The 20,632-nt window shown below is 45.3% G+C and overlaps 1 protein-coding gene across 2 annotated transcripts in view; it reads right to left on the bottom strand.

The window, feature by feature from the left end:
* Positions 1-20,632, bottom strand: part of UBE2V2 (ubiquitin conjugating enzyme E2 V2) — a 148,985-nt gene that overhangs the window by 64,850 nt on the left and 63,503 nt on the right. For both annotated transcript variants that reach the window (XM_069220137.1, XM_069220138.1), the window contains exon 3: positions 2,498-2,623. In XM_069220137.1, the coding sequence (XP_069076238.1) occupies positions 2,498-2,623 (126 nt within the window). The remainder of the gene's footprint in view (positions 1-2,497; positions 2,624-20,632) is intronic.

The following is a 20,632-nucleotide window of genomic DNA, read 5'->3' as shown; positions in this document are numbered from 1 at the left end:
GAGGAGGTAAAAATATATTTTTTTAAAGCACGGACCTTGCCTCCGTCCCTACCACCTGACGCTCCTCTTCTTCTGGTGTCCCAGCATTCACTGCTGGGACACCAGCAAAAGCTCCCCAGCAATCCTGGCGCTGGTTTCATGCAAAACTCTGCATGAAAGAAGCACCAGGATTGGTGCGAGCAGCAGTGACTGCCACTCAGACACAGCACTGGCGTCTGTGCAGTTTCTCCTGCTGTGCTGCGAAACACAGCCGGGCTGGTGAAACCTAAGTGCGCATGGGTGTTTGGCGGGCCTTAGATGGCAGGCCAAACACACATCCACACTTAGATGCACTCTCCCCACCCCACCCCCCCTCCCGTGGCTCAGCTCTGCCCCTCCTTACACGACTGGCTGTGCCAGAAGTAGAAAAATGAAACAATAGTTTAATATTGTTTTATTTTTCTGCTTCTGGCACATCCAGTGAGGCAACGCTCTTTCTCCATAGCGAAGGAACTGCCCATGCTGGAACCAAGCTACACCTGGCTGAAGAGACCTAATAAGAGTGAAACCAGTCTTGTGTTGCTTGTGTTCAGGTTCAGGGAGGACCAGGTCTGGAAGTTCGGGATGAACTGTTCCCATGAGGAGCAGGGTCAAGAGACTTATTTGCATGTGGCTGGGTCTAAACTGAGGCATCATGGTGAGCGAAAAGCAATGGATTAGGATGCGGCCTTAGCGATTGCCAGTGGCTTACATTAATTCAAGAATTCCACCCATCGTCTTGTTTTTGTGTTTAGTGCCAAGGCACAAGTCATTCATCATGAGTGCTTTTTTAGGGGGTGGGGCATGTAAAGCACACTTTGGTGAAAAATTTGAGAGACATCTGTCAGAATGACAGGATGAAGAGCAGCAGGTGCATAAAGGAACAGGCTTTAGTGCGCGCAGGTAGTGCTCCTATATTGGTCTTGACATATCCAGAACCAACTGACCTGTCACAGAGCTGCACGGCAACACCTGTCAACGAATGAGGCAAATGCTTCAAAGTTCCCAAATCCACCTCTGGGCTAGGTGAAATTCACAAGGAATCTGTAGTTACAAGTATCTGTCAGAATGCTGTGTGTACTATGGGAGGATCAGTTGAGGGATCAACCATGTGCTTCTCACTGAAGTAAAGGCTGATTTAATTCTCCTAGGTTTCTGATTCAAGAACCGAGGACTTAAGTAACAACTGCAGATGAATCAACCAGAATTCACGGTCTGAAAACAGGACTGAGGAGGTCCCAGAATGTTTTAGATTTGCAGCTTCCTTGTTCATGTTGGACAGCTATCTGTGCTCTTAACTACATATTCTGGGAGCAAGGAGGTATACCTGTTGAACGTATGCCAGATGCAGCCCACAGTAAGCCATTATGGCACTGGAATTGACCTGTCTCAAGTAGAGATGATCAAGCCAACAAAGAGGGAGAGCTGAGGAAAGGGATCAAGCTTGCTTTAAATAGCCAATGCACAAACCTTTAAAGATTTGGCACGTAAATGATGCAGCAAAGGTCATGTACAAATATGATAGACATTTAATTAGCTAAAAAAGGATCTAACTGAAGGCTTATTTTTCACTTTGGTGTATTAGATTATGTCATTGCATTGACATCCATTAAGTAACAATATTTAAGCATGAACTTGGAAACAAATAGGAATTCCTGTTCTCAAATGTCCAGATGATGCAGCTATTAGTGAACCAATGGATGTCATTTTGTCATGGGCACTGTATATAAGGCCAATGTTATATTACTTCAAGGTGCTCTTAGATTTAGCAATCAAAATGAGGCACAATAGAGTAAAGTGAATTGGTTAGGATCACAGAAGTTAGTCAAGTAGGCCAACCAGAAATTGTTAGGTTTACAGTTAAACATTTGACCACTGGTTGAATACCCCTTCTCTCCTGTTTTACAATAAAAGAAGAATGCATTTTTGTTCAATTACTTCATCAACTAAATTAACACACAGTTCAACAAATACAAGTTAATTCATTCGGAAAGATAACTAAACTATATTATTTTTCTTTTAAGTATATCCTACAATAAAGGTTTTACAAAAGCAATGTTAAAATATTTATTTTTGACAGTGTCACTTTGAAATAAGTTTTTGGGCGCATGAGCAGACCATTCTTTTACCATTCAAACAGACCACACCAAACATTTGTTGACTACAATACAAACCTTGAAAAAATCCCAAGGCTGGGATGAGAAGCATGTCAGTTGCGAAAAGCAAATGGCATTTTGAGTTATTAATGTTAAATGGGGATCAAGGATATTTCTGAGCTCTGTTAAGGTGTTTTTTTTTTTTACTTTGAATGTCCTCTATGATCAATGTTATGACCCAATAATACACTGACGAGCATGCTTTATCTCTACTTGCTTGAAGTCAAGTTAAATATTCTCAATTAAGGCGTTACTGTGCTACATAGAAAAGAAAACTTATAAGAGAGCTCATAGCGTACTTAAATTACCCTTGTATCCCTTACCATTCCATTTGAATTGTTTATTCCATTCATGTTCATTTTTGTTACAAATCGAACTGTTGGCGGTGCCTCTGGATATTTAGGTCCACATTCTATTTTCAGGCTGTATATTCGGTTTTCATAATTCGTCTGGACGATCAAAATAGTTTTGTTAGCTGTTGCTCAGGGTTCAGTTTAAAATACATTTTATTTCAGCACCCATCAGTACTGTCTATTAATTATAAAGAAATTTAAAACTGAAAGAGTAAAAAGGCCTTCACATTACTACATCAACTAAGGATAAAGGGTTAAATAAAATATGACAGTGAATGAGAAGATTACACGTTAACAAGTTTAAAGATACAATGACAAAATGTGTCCAGGTTTTTCAAGTACAGAATTATACAATGTGGCTGTCTAAATTTGCTACAGAATATAAAGTACCTGCCATGTTCCTGTTGAAAGACACAGGCCAGTTCAGCTGAACAATGCTTCTATTTCCTGTAATCTGCATGCCACAAAAACTTTCAATGAAGTGTAACATTCTCATTTAACAGAAGCACGGACTCTAAGGAAAGAAAGAAGAAACTACCAACTAGCTCTTGTACCCTTAAGCACATAGGCGCATCCCCATAAACTGAATGTTCAGAAACTCATAAGTCTAGGGTAAAACCTGACTGGTGTGGCGAGCAATCCCATGTAGAATTGACCATGCTCCTCTCTCAAACTGCCAGATTGCACTATGCATCCCTTTCTTCAACTATATGTTGTGATGCAAGCTTACTTAAAATCCTTAACCTGGAGCTGACCTTTTGGTGGAGGTTAGGTTTTAAAACTATGGAGAAGCCTAGCGACAAGCTGGCATACCAAAGGCACTAGATATTTCTTATTACCTTACCCCACTGTATAAGGCAACTATACTTTTTTATTAAAGGAGATGGAAAGAGGCATAAAACAAGTAAGTTTTACGGATAGTTTACAAATTGCTTAGCTGGACTTGTTGCCAACTAGTACTTAAATGGCTGTGCTTATTGGACTTCCCAAAAGATTTTCTAGATGTGAATATGTTTTTAAAAAATGGGGTACTCTATTTCTAGCTATGTGAGAAAATAAGTCCCTTAAAATTAGGAAATCAGCTGAAGGCTGCAGAGGAAGGAGGAGGAGAATGAGAAATAAGAAAATGGTGAAGATTATGCCGGAAAAAGAGGAAGGAGTAGACAGGGAAAACGAAACAAGGAGGCAAAGCATGAAAAGAGCAGGAAGATGTTGAAGAGGAGGAAGAAAACAACGACAGACTGGTATCAAGAGCTTGCCTTTGTGGCTCTATCATGCTTTTTGGGTTTTAATCATGCCTTAGAAGCGCTGATAATGTTTTCCACCACTAGCTAACCCAGGAGAGGGTTTGTGTACTTAATGATTAAGACTAGACTTCAGAAAGGGTGCTGCTGCTGGGTGTGGTGGAAAAAGAAGCGGCAATGGTTTCTTCACTGTGGTCTTAAACGCCTAAGCTTGGGATGCACTATCCTCCCGTTTCTGAGACCATGTTGGATGGCAGAGGCTGTGATAACTAGGCCAAGGTGAAGTCAATATTAATAGGAGCTATGTTTTATGGTATACCAGAACTTATTGTTGTGGATCCACAACCAGAAGGGTTGTGTTTCTGTATGCTGAAACACCTGGTGTGTGGTGTTCTTAAATGAACTAAAAGAGGTACTTTAGAGACGGATTTTGATATTAATTTGTATTTGGTTGACAGTTTTAAAGCAAATTTGAAACACATCTTAGGCTTGCTATCAAATCCGGGTACAGCAATAAAATAGCGGCCTCCCGCATTGCGGATTAAGTAAACCATGCTACCGGGAGACATAGAAGAGGGCCACGAGTTTAGGGAAAAGGTCAGAGGCATACACTCAATAGAAGTCTACCAGTAAACCATCAAGCCCAGGCACCTTTATCACTCGTCAGTTCTTTAATCACACCCCGTACCTCCTACTCGGTAACATCAGCACCCAATTGAGCCGCCACTGTGAAATCGAGAACACTGGGGAAGAATCTTCAATATAATTCAACATATCCACTTCACTACACCCAGCACCCATGGAGTACAAATCCCAACAGTGTTGGAGAAACACCTAATTCCCTCCTGTGCAATGACATCCTATCCCTAGACATCTCGTAGCTGAAGAATGGTGTGGCTATGACTCTCACAGTGTAAAACCCATGCAAGCAACCTACACGATCTATCTCACAGTAAAGACCATCGAGCACTCCTACTGAATATCAGAGTGCAGCTGTGGCCTACACCTGCTGTGATGGGGATGCAATAGCTTTAAATAACCACCCACATGGCCTCCCACTCCACAATGAGGCAGAATCCGCTTGTGGAGCCAGTATTGTACAATGCATATGCCCAGTAAGACTCAAAAAGCCTAATCATTGAGCAGCAGTTTGGGGTCGAAGCTCCATGTAGGAACATTAGGTGTAGGCAAAGATCACTGGAAGGAACACAATACAGAATGATTGGGGCACGTTTTTGCCAGATACTCTACCCCCACCACCCTGCAGTACAGCAACCTGCAACTATAAATTCTATCAAGTCGGACCTCAAGGTCGTGCAGGCCACAGTGTTATGAGTATACTCGAGCTGTGGGTTCTGCACCCACAAGAGTCTACCAGATCCCACTGTACAACCCAGGAGCAGGCAGCATCCGCCAGCCTGCCCACTGGTGCACCACACATGGGTGGATGTGATCTATCCAAGCTCAGGTCTACAACATAGGTAAAATCATCCCCTAGTACTCTCCAATAGGGGACCATTAGGAGATGGGCCAGTCCAGTGAGGAATGCTGGATGGCCTATGTTGGGGGGTATAAATATGCAGCAGGGCAATATCCCTACCATCCAAGTAACCTAATACCATAACATAGCGGCCCTCTGGGTCAGTAACTGCTCGGTGAAATCTGAAGGTGACCCTAAGTATAATCCAAATAAGACTGCCTTGTGAAAAAGCAGAGTAAGAGGTAGCATATAGTCAGCCCTGTCTGCACCCCCAGAGGGCCCGACCCCAGTCTCTGTAAGACTGGTCATCGGGAGGAAAACAATGTGCACCCCTGAACGTTTCAAATCAGACATGACATCATAACACTTAGAGGAGGAAGATAGGCCTGCACATTCTACGTGAGCAATTTAACTTGTGCTGTCATGGAAAATTGACCAAAAAAGGGGAACAGACACAGGGACCCCACACTCATCTGCTCCCAATAAAAACAATAGTACCTGAACATACCAAACATACAAATCCTACAACCAGATATGCTCTGCCACCAAGAAAAATGTAAACTCAGATCTCAGCCCCTCCCCAAAGGGCTGAGACATACAAATATCCTGTCCAAGTAGCACAAAAGGCCCATCAAGCAGCCAACAAAGGGCAAAATAGCCAACTAGTTCCATAATGGAAGGCTATGTGTAGGGAAGGAGCTGCTGGAACAACACTCAAGCAGACAAACAAATTCCACAGGATACATCCAGAAAACCCACCTTTCATTTGACACCCCCGCTCAAATTACCCCAGACCACCCAAACATGAATAAATATATCAACACAGGAGAAACCAACCACAAATCCATCCCAACATCATAACAAACGAGGAAATCAATGCAAAATGTTTGTGGGATGCCAGGTTGGCAGCATCAGACAAGATCATCCAGTGACCCCAGGGTGAACCCCAGCAGAGTATTGTCGAGTCCAGGAGTAACTGAGTCCTCGAGTCAGAGGTTGAGCTGTGATGTTCCAACAATGGGCGCTGAGAGGAGTCCTCACTGGCCCCAATGGAAGCAGTGGTTTCAACCGTTCGTCTGCTCCAGTGCCACACCACCTATGATGTAGTAGGTCGAGGTTCCCCCTACGGTAGGCTTGCTGTTGCTTGGGACACAAAGGCTGCGGCTGGCCTGGCACCTCAAGCTGCACAGTTTCTTTGTCAAAAAGCAAAAGCCAGTCCCATGCTGCAGATGGGTCAGTGAAAACTTTTTACCTTATTCGCTGTCTCCAGGGCCACCATCTCCGGAAAGTCGACAGTCACTCAACACATTCAGGAAGTCTTGGGATGAGAACACTGTTCCGCCTCTTGGTCACCCACGTGAGCAGTCAGGCGCTGAGTCTGTGCCTCTAGAGCTGTGATGCGGTGGAGCACAGATTGAATAGCTGGTGTCAAAGATTGCACAGTGCCCTCTAGAGTAGCAACCCTCATCAAGATCTTCCTTGAGTCCTCCTAGATAAGGACCAGTTCTACAGAGAGAGGTCAATTTTACCCTCCAAATGCTCTCCAGATGCGCCACTGGCAGCCAGACGTTTCACAAATTTACCATCCATGTACGCCATATCTCAGTCGATAGCGCCCTGCTTAATCCCCTCTAGGGTGTGGGGGTAAAGGGGCAGCTCACTTGCAGTTGCATTATCCTTGGTCCACTCCATGCACCCGATAGTCACCCCAATGAGGGCACAGGGAGCGCAGGAGAGCAGGGCAACTGCACATCGCCACCACCCGTGGTCCCAATGTAGTAAACTCCACGTGAGGTCGCAAACTCAACAGGCTGCTCATTCAGTGTTGTAACAAGCCAGGAGGGCACCAAAGGGCTTAACACAATAATTCACCAAGACCAAAACAGGACAAAGAGGACCACTTCTCAAACAGGGAATAACAGTGAGAAGCAGGCACCAGGAACAGTAAGTTTGGCCAGCCAACTAAAACGGTGGGACACAAAAAGATCCATCTCCCAGGACCTCTCCAAACAGCCCCCACACACTAGGCACTGATGGGCCTGTAAAGTCCACTGAATAATCACTCACTGATGGGAAAGGGCAAGTGTGTCATGAACACATCCCATGTGGCGTACAGGAGGATCCATCATATGACCATCAGGGCCCCATCCACCCCCCCCCCCACACACAGGGTGCAGTGAGTAAGAATCCAAGCATAGGCACCCCCAGATCAGCAATGAGCCAAGGATACTGACGCTCCACCTCAGTCATAGAGTCCACCCCCCTGCAGCATCCCCACAGCCAGAGGGCCCTCCGATAACTTTGATACAGGCTGACTGCCCAGTCAGGGGTGCGAGGCTAGTAGATCCAACCCCAAGATTTTCCACAGCCTTCACCCAGGTCCGGAAACCCCCAACACAACTTGCCTGTTGAACCAGGAGGGGCACCAACAAAGGAAGATGAGCTGGAGAAGCGAAAGTGCTGGCGGCTGCTGCAATCAGAGCGGACCCATCATCTTGGGTGAGGGTGTAGACCAGCCGCCAGCTCCGTCAAAGTCCACGAGAGATGTCTGCAGGGTCCCACGCACCCTTGGGTACCCGACTCAGGCAAGAGTGGCAACCTGGAGAGGCTCAGGAAGTAAGCTGCAGGTGAAATCCAGTGTGACCACCGCTAACCAAGCGGCCCGCCATTTTAGGTACACCGAGCTCTGGTGCAGATATTTTGTCACAGACCCCCGCTCAGTGTTCAAGGCAGCGTCCGGGGACTCCCATAGGGGTCCGGCTGCCCGCAGGTACTTCTCCATCAGGAGTGGGCTTGGAAGTGGCCGATAGAAGAGGCCAGGGTTAGCGAGTGGCAAGGACCTCAAGCCACCCGTGTCCTCAGGTCACAGCTCTGCTCCCCCTTCTTTCCAAAAGGTTCCATATACACCTTTCAGAATTACCAGCCCATGTGCATTTCTTAAGCAACTGAAGGACAATGCCTCAGACAATGCTACAGCTTCTGGAATAGTGTGGAGAGGCCATGGGCCAGAACAGAGGCTCTACATTCAGAATCAACACTCAGCTATCCCACCTGACAATAACCAATAACCTAAAACACTTCCCAGGCAAATCACTGCAGAACCCAGAAAGCAGCAGGGTGGAGGACTGGGCCCTGCAGTCCAATACGGGTGGTACAATGCCCAGGAGGAAACTTCCCTCTCATATTTACACTACACTAAACACTATCGTCACCCCTACCCATCTAAACTCCTCCACACATGCCATTGCTATTTCCTAGGACAATAGACATAAAGGTCCTCAAGCCTTCTCTTTCCCTTTAGAAGATATTCACTGACAAGATAACACAAGGGACCAATAAATATCCAGACATATGGTTTGGGAGAGCACCAAGTGATGTGGCACAAATTGAAGATAGCTAAAATGCACTCATTGTAATCTGACAAGTGAGCTATAACACACTTAAGACCCAATGTTTATCCCTGCAAGGATTAGAGGAAGGCAGCAAAATAAATCCAACTACATGGAGACGTACACTTAAGTACAGGACCCTTTGTGTGGTTACAAAGACTGTGGAATTTTACATTTCCTGCAGAAATGTTTTCCCTTGGCATGGCCTTTCCTCGGATTTGTACTAATGGTTACGCATGGACACACCTACAGAGGCCCTCCTCCGTTTTTCCATAATTTCACTAGATCTTTTTTCAACTTCAATTTTCATGAGAAGGCTCATTTCATACAAAATGGTAGTGCTATTTGCATTTTTTGATGATTTCAAGTGCAAGAATAATCTAATTCACTGTCTTTGGTATCATAATAGTCTGGCTTTCTTGGCAATGCTAGTACTGTTACTAGACATTATTCCGTTATAGTTATAATAAAACTTTTTATGCATGTGACAAGGTTGTGTCTTAAATTGATGGGTATATACCATTATGATGTGCCTCCAACACTGAGTATAAATAAGCTATGGGAAACCCTAGACTTATGAGACATAACATGTCAGCGCTGTACTATCAAACGAACACTGCTGTACCACAATAGAGGACCAATGAAGAGAGACCTTAAGACAGAAGGAAAAATACATACCATTATTTGGCAGTTGTTTCAAGCCATTATTAACTGTGTGTGCTGACCTTATTATAATTTGCAAGCTTTTTTCAGGAAAGGGCTGTGGTCTACAAAGTTAAGTAGCAAGATGTTCTGTGTTTAGTACTATACTTTTGTACACTTGTTATCCAAAACAAGATGACATTTACTTGTGTGTACATTAAACACTGCAGCTGCTCGTCATGTGGCTTGCCTTTATGGATATGGGACTGAACTAATTACACAGGTTAAAACAAATAAAAGAAAATAAGAGCAAGCCCAGTCCAATAACGCTTGTAAAAAACACCTAATCCAAAACGGATCTAGGTGCTTGCAGCTGCAAATCAGCAACACAGTTGACATAGAACAGGATGGTCTTGACTTTTGCTGATTTAGGGACTGTTTGAGATCAAGAAAATGTTGATTCCAAGGCAGCACATCACCAGCAAAAGGTGATCCTCCAATCTACTTCTTTCAAAATATAGTACATTTAAGACATGTTAAATTTGAAATCTCAGGGGTTGCAGTGAAGCATACCTATGAAAGGATTATATTACTTACCCTGTAAGCATCTGTTTGTGGCCTGTAGTGGTGCAAGTTCACATGCTGTGCATACTCTTGCCTTCTAGGTTTGGGTCTGGATGTATGCAAGTTGTTTTCCTTCTAAGACGTCTCTTGAGTCACAAGGCAAAGTGACTCCTCTGTGATAATGCACCTGGACATAGACTGGTTTCCCGCAGTTGGGCAAGAAGGGAGTGCAAGAGTGATACTAAAGAGATGCCCATTTGTATGTGAGTGAATAAGATACTGCAATGGCCTTAAGTGTCTGTGAAGGCGGGCGGGCGCATGTGAAACTACAGCACTACATGCTTCAAACAGATGCTTACGGGGTAAGTAACAATCTGTTCAATGGCATGTGTGGCTGTAGATACATAGGCTGTGCATAGATTATAAAGCAGTGCCCTGCTGAAAGCAGAGACTAACTTGTGGGTGCTGCAGTAGTTTGAAAAAGTGTACGTAACACTGGCTGTCCTATATTATAGCTTGCTGGAGTGCAAAAACATCCACAGAATAGTTTTTAGTGAAAGTGTGTGGAACGGACCATGTAGCTGCTTTGCAGATTTCAGCTATTTATTGCCTAGAAAGGCCATTGATACTCCTATTTTACGAGTAAAATGAGTTCCTAGGAGGTGTGGGCAAAGTTCTTTTAGCTTTTGCGTAACAAATTTCAATGCATTTAACTATCCATCTTGAGATGCCTGGTTTAGATATAGGCTGTCCTGCATGAGGGGGCAAAAAAGCAACAAAGAGTTGTTTGGTTTTATGAAACTCTTTAGTTTTATCAATGTAATACACTAATGCTCTTTTAAAATCTAATGTGTGCAGGTCCCTTTCTGCAACTGAATTAGTTTGTGGAAACCAAACAGGTACTTCAACTGACTGGATTAGGTGGAAAGCGGACACTACTTTTGCAAGGAATCGTGGATTAGTACAAAGGACTACTCTGTCCCTTATGTAGTTTGAAGAAAGGTTCTTCTAAAGTTAATGCCTGGAGCTCACCGACACGTCTAAGTGAAGTGATTGCTACTCGAAAGGATACTTTTCATGATAAAAACTACAAAGAGCAGTTATGTAAATGTCGGAATGGTGGACCCATGAGCCTAGAAAGAACAATGTATAAGATTCCAGGCTGGTGCAGGGGGCAGCCTGGGTGGAATTGCTCTTTTAAGGCCTTCCATGACTCCCTAAATTACTGGTACTTTAAATAAAGATAAGTGTTGCCTATTTTGTAGGTAAGTAGCTATTGCTGCTAATGTAGTCGTACTGAGGTACATACTAGACCACAACTGTGCAAATACAGTAAATAAACAATATTTTGCACTGTTTTATTGAAAGGGTCACTTTTTACTATAGCAGTAGAAAACAAATATTTTCCATTTAGCCGCACAGAATGCTTCCTTGAGAATGGACATACATTCTTGTTGAAGATTGAGGTAACAAAACTATGACTTCAGGGGGCAAATTGCAAGGTTGAGTTCCTTTGGATTTGGGTGCCTGATTTCTCCATGGTTCAGAGTGAAGACCAGGGTTGAGGAGAAACTTCTCCTGGGGCACTACAGAGTTCAAGTAGTGTGGTGAACCATGGTTGTCAAACCCAAGTTAGAGCTACTAGAATGAAGGTGAGAGACGTCTGCCTGAGCTACCAAACCACAAACAGAAGGAGAGGGAGAGGTGGAAAAGTGTAGGCAAATCTCCCTGACCAGTTCATCTGTAGAGCATTGCTGTTGGATAGGGGGTGTGGGAACCTGGAGTCGAAGTTTGGGCATTTTGCGTTGTTTGCTGTACCAAACAGGTCTATGTGCTGAAACCCCCCCATTTGCAAAAATATGGGAGGAAGATTTGGGGATGGAGTTACCATTCGTAGACTTGTTGCTGCCTCGTGCTGAGGAGGTCGACAACAGTGCTGTCTGTGCCAGAAAGGTGTTCCACTAACAGGTAAATATGGTGACGTATTGCCAAACAACAAATTGAAAGAGCCAGGCGTGTTAACTGCAGAGAGAACATCCCCCCTCAATTTACATAGTTAAAATATGGCTGCTGTGTTGTCCGTTTGGACTAATACAATCTTCCCAATTAGGTGAACTACATTGGCCTTCAATGCTAGATGAATGGCTTGAAGCTCCAGATAGTTGATGTGTAGAGTTTGTTGTTTGGAGTCCCAAAGCCACTGTATTCTGAGGTTTTGGAGATAACCCCATCCTGTGAACAGGGTTGAGATACAGCTATGCCTCTGATAGGTTTTGTATGTTCCACCACTGCAGAGAGTGATGAGTGTGGCTGTCTACCAACACTAGCTCTTGTAATTGAGACTGAAATCGATGGCTTGCCAGACATTTCTGCAGTGGACGCATGTGTATTCTCATGTATGGCCCTATTGCAATGCAAGAGGCCTTCATTCCTAAGAGTTGTTGTACTATTCTGACTGTTATACGTTGATTGGAACATACCTGTTTCATGAATGCTGTGGTGTTCTGAACTGACTGAATTCGGGTAAGCTAGTCCTAGCTGTGTGTTGAGAATAGTTCCCAAATTTCATTGAACTTGTAAGGGTTGTACGTCTGACTTCTGTATACTGATTGTGAACCCTAATTGATGAAGAAGGTGAAGAGTGGCTTGTGTGTGTTGATGGCATAATGTCAACGTACTGGCTTTGATAAGACAGTAGAGGTACGGGAAGACATTAATAGTCTGTCTGCATAGATGTACTGCAACTACTGCCAAACACTTAGTGAAAACACGAGGTCCAGTAGTAACTTCGAATGAAAGCACCTAGAATGGAATGTTTTCCTTGTATTGCGAACCTGAGATAATTGTGGCGAGCTGGGTGAATTAGGATGTGAAAGTAAGCATCTTTTAGGTCTAGTGCAGACATAAAATATCCTTGCTGTAACAGAGGGACCACATTCTGTAGGGTTACCATATGAAAATGTTTTGAAAGGATTTACTGATAGAGAGGTCTGAGATCTAGAATAAGCCAAAGTGAGCTGTTTTTTTTTTTGGGGGGGAATGAAGAAGTATAGGGAGTAGACTCCTGTGCCTTGTTGCTGTGGAGGAACAGGCTCTGTAGTTTATTTGTGAAGTAGAGCCTGCACTTCCTGTTTTAATAAATCTGGATGTTGTACGGAAAGTTTGGGTTTTCTTGGTGGCATGTTTGAAGGTGTTTTGATGAGCTCCAAGCAGTAACCATGATGGAAAATGTCCAACACCCATTGACCTTTTATGTTTTTCCAGGCTGGGAGAAATTGTTCTAGATGTCCCCGACAGGTGTTAAATGGCTAGGTGTGGGGAGTAGAAAGTGAGTCACTGTTTGCAGGTGGAGGGGGTGGCACGAGTGGGGTCACCTTTTCCTCTCTTTTAAACTGTTTGCTCTATATGAGCCTCTGTAAAAGCCACTTGAAGGGGATGTTTGATATTGCTGCCTGTAACAGGAGGTAGAGCGATCTGTAGAAATTGTCTTAGGGCCATGTTTGTATGAGGGGTGCCAAAAAGCACCACGGGCATTTGAAGTTTGACGTGCCCTCATAGATTTGGCAACTTAGTTGTCTGTCTTAATTTTCCCTAGGGTTTGGTCCACTTGTGGACCAAACAAATGTTGTTGGTCAAATGGGGTGTTTAAGATTGTCTGTTACACTTCTGGCTTAAAGCCGGATACATAGCCAGGCATGTTTGCGTAATAAAATACTTGTATTCACGCACCTGGCTGCTGTGTCTGCTGCGTCAAGGGCACATTTAATAGAATTGTTGGAGATTAATTTACTCTCCTGAACAATTTGCTGTCCTTTTTTCTTATATTCTTCGGGGAGATGTTGTAATAATTCCTCCATTTGATCCCAAAGGGCTCGGTCATATCTCACCAGTAATCCTTGTGTATTTGCTATGAACCAGTGACTAGCTGCCTGAGCTGCTACTCTTTTACCAGACGCATCAATTAGTGTGGACTCTGTCTAGAGGATGGGCATCTGATGTTGTTTGTGAATTAGCCCTTTTGAGGGTATTAGATACTACTGACAAGTCTGGAAGAAGTTGGCCCTTAATATACTGATGATCTGTGGGTGCAGCCTTATATTTTTTATCTACATGCGGAGTAACAATATGTGCCCTTACTGCATCATTAAAGATCTCCTCAGACTGGTTGGTCATCCCTTTTAGCATAGGCAAATACTGGCTCTGGCAGTGGAATTTAGTGTTTCAAATAGCAACTCCTCTTCTATTGGGTCTTTGTGTAATGGGACCTGGTGGTAAGCAGCTGCCCTGGCTATTAGTTCCTGAAATCATGTTGCATCATCTGAGGGTGGAGGATTAGCTGGATAGAGGTCTGGCTCATTATCCTCAGGGGGGTGAAGGGGGAAGGGAGGGGTCAATGTCATAGGTATTCCATGGATATATGGCTGTTTAATGTATAGAGTCACCTTCTCCCTGATCCCCTATAAAAGACTGTGGGGAGCCTTGTGGTGTAGCCTCACCTATATCACTAAACATGTGATGTGGTGGTGAGAGAGGTAGAAGGTGGTGGAAGCGAGGCAGGCAAAGATGGATGACTATGACTAGTAGCAATGTACCGAAAAGAAAGGTGGTCCTTGGACGGCGTAGGCACAGACTACACTGCTTTTGCTAGAATACATCCTGTAAAAGGTTGAATATGAATGTTCTTGTTTTGGGTTGATTTCTCCACCCAGAGTTTTTAATATCGGTTCCGGTGCCAAGATGGTGTGTTTCGGAACTGAAAGTGACCTGTGATTCGGTGGTCGGAGCCGAAGTAGCAGAAGTCTGGTGCTTACCATGATCCGAAGGCAGTGGTGGAGCGGGAGCTGAAATTTCGGTCGAAACCGATTGTAGGAAGTTGGCTCTGTATGTGCTATTTCAAAGTAAGGAATAGCATGCACAGAGTCCAAGGGTTCCCCTTAGAGGTAAAATAGTGGTAAAAATAGATAATACTAATGCTCTATTTTGTGGTAGTGTGGTCGAGCAGTAGGCTTATCCAAGGAGTAGTGTTAATCATTTGTTGTACATACACATAGACAATAAATGAGGTACACACACTCAGAGACAAATCCAGCCAATAGGTTTTTATATAGAAAAATATCTTTTCTTAGTTTATTTTAAGAACCACAGGTTCAAATTCTACATGTAATATCTCATTCGAAAGGTATTGCAGGTAAGTACTTTAGGAACTTCAAATCATCAAAATTGCATGTATACTTTTCAAGTTATTCACAAATAGCTGTTTTAAAAGTGGACACAGTGCAATTTTCACAGTTCCTAGGGGAGGTAAGTATTTGTTAGGTTAACCAGGTAAGTAAGACACTTACAGGGCTTAGTTCTTGGTCCAAGGTAGCCCACCGTTGGGGGTTCAGAGCAACCCCAAAGTCACCACACCAGCAGCTCAGGGCCGGTCAGGTGCAGAGTTCAAAGTGGTGCCCAAAACACATAGGCTAGAATGGAGAGAAGGGGGTGCCCCGGTTCCGGTCTGCTTGCAGGTAAGTACCCGCGTCTTCGGAGGGCAGACCAGGGGGGTTTTGTAGGGCACCGGGGGGGACACAAGTCCACACAGAAATTTCACCCTCAGCGGCGCGGGGGCGGCCGGGTGCAGTGTAGAAACAAGCGTCGGGTTCGCAATGTTAGTCTATGAGAGATCTCGGGATCTCTTCAGCGCTGCAGGCAGGCAAGGGGGGGGTTCCTCGGGGAAACCTCCACTTGGGCAAGGGAGAGGGACTCCTGGGGGTCACTTCTCCAGTGAAAGTCCGGTCCTTCAGGTCCTGGGGGCTGCGGGTGCAGGGTCTCTCCCAGGCGTCGGGACTTTAGGTTCAAAGAGTCGCGGTCAGGGGAAGCCTCGGGATTCCCTCTGCAGGCGGCGCTGTGGGGGCTCAGGGGGGACAGGTTTTGGTACTCACAGTATCAGAGTAGTCCTGGGGTCCCTCCTGAGGTGTTGGGTCGCCACCAGCCGAGTCGGGGTCGCCGGGTGCAGTGTTGCAAGTCTCACGCTTCTTGCGGGGAGCTTGCAGGGTTCCTTAAAGCTGCTGGAAACAAAGTTGCAGCTTTTCTTGGAGCAGGTCCGCTGTCCTCGGGAGTTTCTTGTCTTTTCGAAGCAGGGGCAGTCCTCAGAGGATGTCGAGGTCGCTGGTCCCTTTGGAAGGCGTCGCTGGAGCAGGATCTTTGGAAGGCAGGAGACAGGCCGGTGAGTTTCTGGAGCCAAGGCAGTTGTCGTCTTCTGGTCTTCCGCTGCAGGGGTTTTCAGCTGGGCAGTCCTTCTTCTTGTAGTTGCAGGAATCTAATTTTCTAGGGTTCAGGGTAGCCCTTAAATACTAAATTTAAGGGCGTGTTTAGGTCTGGGGGGTTAGTAGCCAATGGCTACTAGCCCTGAGGGTGGGTACACCCTCTTTGTGCCTCCTCCCAAGGGGAGGGGGTCACAATCCTAACCCTATTGGGGGAATCCTCCATCTGCAAGATGGAGGATTTCTAAAAGTCAGAGTCACCTCAGCTCAGGACACCTTAGGGGCTGTCCTGACTGGCCAGTGACTCCTCCTTGTAGCTTTCTTTGTTCCCTCCAGCCTTGCCGCCAAAAGTGGGGGCCGTGGCCGGAGGGGGCGGGCAACTCCACTAAGCTGGAGTGCCCTGCTGGGCTGTGACAAAGGGGTGAGCCTTTGAGGCTCACCGCCAGGTGTCACAGCTCCTGCCTGGGGGAGGTGTTAGCATCTCCACCCAGTGCAGGCTTTGTCACTGGCCTCAGAGTGACAAAGGCACTCTCCCCATGGGGCCAGCAACATGTCTCTGGTGTGGCAGGCTGCTGGAACTAGTCAGCCTACACAGACAGTCGGTTAAGTTTCAGGGGGCACCTCTAAGGTGCCCTCTGGGGTGTGTTTTGCAATAAAATGTACACTGGCATCAGTGTGCATTTATTGTGCTGAGAAGTTTGATACCAAACTTCCCAGTTTTCAGTGTAGCCATTATGGTGCTGTGGAGTTCGTGTTTGACAGACTCCCCGACCATATACTCTTATGGCTACCCTGCACTTACAATGTCTAAGGTTTTGTTTAGACACTGTAGGGGTACCATGCTCATGCACTGGTACCCTCACCTATGGTATAGTGCACCCTGCCTTAGGGCTGTAAGGCCTGCTAGAGGGGTGTCTTACCTATACTGCATAGGCAGTGAGAGGCTGGCATGGCACCCTGAGGGGAGTGCCATGTCGACTTACTCATTTTGTTCTCACTAGCACACACAGGCTTGTAAGCAGTGTGTCTGTGCTGAGTGAGGGGTCTCTAGGGTGGCATAAGACATGCTGCAGCCCTTAGAGACCTTCCTTGGCATCAGGGCCCTTGGTACTAGAAGTACCAGTTACAAGGGACTTATCTGAGTGCCAGGGTGTGCCAATTGTGGATACAATGGTACATTTTAGGTGAAGGAACACTGGTGCTGGGGCCTGGTTAGCAGGGTCCCAGCACTCTTCTCAGTCAAGTCAGCATCAGTATCAGGCAAAAAGTGGGGGGTAACTGCAACAGGGAGCCATTTCTTTACACCGATTGTCTTTTTTGAAGGTTGGACAGGGGTATCAGTACTCACTGTGTGTTGTCCTGATGGAAGATCTTGAGTCAGCACACAGAGTTGTAGCTCCATTGTAGCTCAAAATCAGACTCGGAGTCTAGAATAGAAAACGCCTCTTCTACTGCAGAGGCCTCGTGCAGTTCTTTCTCATGTTCGGTGTCATGGAGACCAAAGAAGTGGGGCGTTTTGTCGAGGTCCCTAGGCTGCATCTCTTTCCAACGCGCTCTGCAATCCCACAATGTCTTCTTTGATCAGAACGACTGACAGGCTTTGAGGTTCTCCTCGCTGTGGTCGGGAGACAGGCACAGGTTATAAACCTGGTGGAGGTCAGTAGTGGGGATACTTTGCGTGGCAGCTAGGACAAGATTAAAATGGAGTCTGTTCCAGTAGCAGCTCATCGTAGTTGGAGTCCAACGAGATGAGAGAAGAAAGCCTAGACGGTCAAGGCCTGAAGGCCACGAGTAAAGCACGTTGAATCGACAAGTGACGGTTTTCTTTATTTTCAAAAGATGAGATAGGGAACGTGAGTGAGAACAATATCGACGAGTATTGAGGTGTAAATGTACCGAATGGAGCCCCAAAAAACAGTTTTGAGCCAGAGCACCGAAGAACACTTCCGAACCTGATGGCTAAAAGAAAACAATCTAACAATGGAGTCGATGCCCATGCGCATTATCACTGAGAGGAGGGGTCACTTTACCTCTTGAATCGAGAGACTTCTTTGAAGAAAAACAACTTGCACACATCGGGACCCAACACTAGATGGCAGGAGTATGCACTGCATATGTATCTACACAGGCCATCAAATTTGGAGTTTTCAATGTTCAGCCAGTCACTACCCATGATTTTAAAAACTAATGTAAACTTTAAATTTGATTCAGGATGTGATGAAAGCCAATGATGTTTCTGACAAGTTAGCGTTTCATGCTAATGCAGTGGAGGTCTACTGACTACTCTCAACACATGGCTCTATTTTTCTACACTTAATTGGGAATTAAAGATGAGCTCAAATGTTTTGCCTTTTAGGAATATCTGAATTGAGGAATCATCAATTCACAACTACTCACAGTGAGCAGTTAGTCTGGCTAATAGTTGTTCTGAGACCACTAAAAGGTTTGGCCTTTTTCTTTATGCAAAACTAACTAGTTTCATTTCATGTTCAAGGCTTTGTGCTGTTTCTTAATGTTTTGCTTAATGTCATTACAGAGGGATTAATAACTAGTATGTCACATGCATGAAATTCCACTATGCTTGGCACCAACAAGTCATGGAGGGCCTTCACATATAGACAATACAGAAAATAGGGCAGGGCAGAACCCTGTGGCATCCAACAGGCCATTTTAAAAGGTGTTGCCAGCACACACTTTCATTAGAACTAGGAACTTATGATTTTTAATAATAGCTGTTGGGACAAAAATGCCCTCTGCCTCCTTTACAGTTGTGTTCTCCTGCCCAGAGTACCCAACTGGGTGTATCTGATATCTTCATTATTGATTTTGGTCGTAGTCTCACACCAATCTATTGTGTGTCCAAGGGCCTAGGTCTGTCCCTAGACAGAAGTAAGATCCTCGACCAGTCCTGTGGCCAGCAGCTCTCACTGAAGCACCTGTGCACTAGTGTCCCTGTCATGGGTTTCATGAAGGACAGTGATGGCAGTGAACCGTGTTTTGAAAATTGATAGTTGTGATTAGATTGTGCGTGTCACTGGAGTAGGGACTTACTGGCTCACTCATGACTCAAGTTCCACTTCCATGCCCTTAGCCAGATCCTACAGCTAACATCCCAAGTGTATGTGCCCCGTGTGGTACATTAATGATAAGTGAGCAAGAGTAATGGAGGCTTGCAGGATACACTCTGGATGTTCAAAGCTTGTTTTGCTAAAAAAAAAAAAACATGGAGGTGAAGTTGTTTTCCCAGACAGTAAGTTGCAGACATTCCTGAAGCTGGAGAGAGGAACTCTCAACACAGAAGTAAGGAAAGAGGAGAAGAAGCTCTTGTAAACATTCAATTATTTCCTTTGCTAAGCAAAGAGCTTCCGATTAGCCTTCCTGAAGCACTGCAATTTGACAGATTTGGGTGAGACCCAATGTTTTGTCTTTGCCTAATCACACTCTTCAATTTTGCTGATGACAAACATATGGAGAAATCTCACACCTTTGTGCCACTAATGTCAAGTGCTCGAGGCTGAAGGCAACCCTGCTGTGCAAAGCATATCACTAGACAAAGCACGAGTTTGGTAAGGACACTTGAAAGAGAACCACCTCAAACTGGTTATGAAAGTGCAGACAGTGGAACTGCAGCTCCTGTCTGCCTGCTTTTACTGCACAAAAGTGGGCCCCACTGACTTGTTCGTGGTTTCAGCTACAAGTAGTCTATGAACAAGGATAGGAGTGGTCCACACAGTACTCAAAGGACTACTGTGCACCCGGAGCTGGTGTCCACCTGACAGCCAAGTTTCCAGGTGACAGAACATCACAGGAATTTACCCATTGCTGTAAAAGCTGTTCACCCATCTTGAAGTGCCTAGAAACCAATCTGCCTGCCGAGAAAGGGTAGAAGCATTCCAATCCTGCAGAAGACATACCTGTCTAGAAGAAGCGAGGGCCAGCATGACCCCAGTATTGTGGGGTCTACCAGAAGCAGAGAAACAGTGTGGAAACAAATCTGTTTGCCCTAGTGTTGGCAGGCAGCAGCCTCTTCCCCTGCAATTCCTGGAGGGAACCGTGCAGCATGACCAAAGATTGCCACAGCCCAGTCATGGTTGTGATCCCCAGCAGTAGTGAGACTTGAGGGGCTGTACCAGAAACGAAGCTGCTGTATCACCTGAAATACTGTGTTTAAAAAAAAAAAAAAAAAAAAACAGGACAGTGGCATGACCAGATTCGCATTTCCCCAGAGACCAAGACCTGTTCTGGGCCTTGCCATCCAATCACACCTAGTCTGGCCTGTGCATGGTCACACCATCTCGGAATGATCTGATTAGTGATATTGGGACTGTACAGCTCTGTGATCACCTGCTTACAAAGGCAGTGCCAGCCCCAGAGTAGCCACTGCTGATAGCGAGGAACAGCACCAGTGAGCAGAGGCTGAGGAGCGACTACTTTTCTTAGAAGCGGCCGCCCAAAGAGTCCCTGACAAAAACAGACGGCTCATGCTCTCTTAGAATTGGGACAGCAGGAGAGTGCGTGAGAAGATGAGGAGGCGGGTGGCC

The sequence above is a fragment of the Pleurodeles waltl genome, chromosome 2_2, assembly GCF_031143425.1.
Source record: "Pleurodeles waltl isolate 20211129_DDA chromosome 2_2, aPleWal1.hap1.20221129, whole genome shotgun sequence".
In the NCBI taxonomy this organism is placed as follows: domain Eukaryota; kingdom Metazoa; phylum Chordata; class Amphibia; order Caudata; family Salamandridae; genus Pleurodeles; species Pleurodeles waltl.
This window is presented reverse-complemented; position numbering and strand designations above follow the sequence as displayed.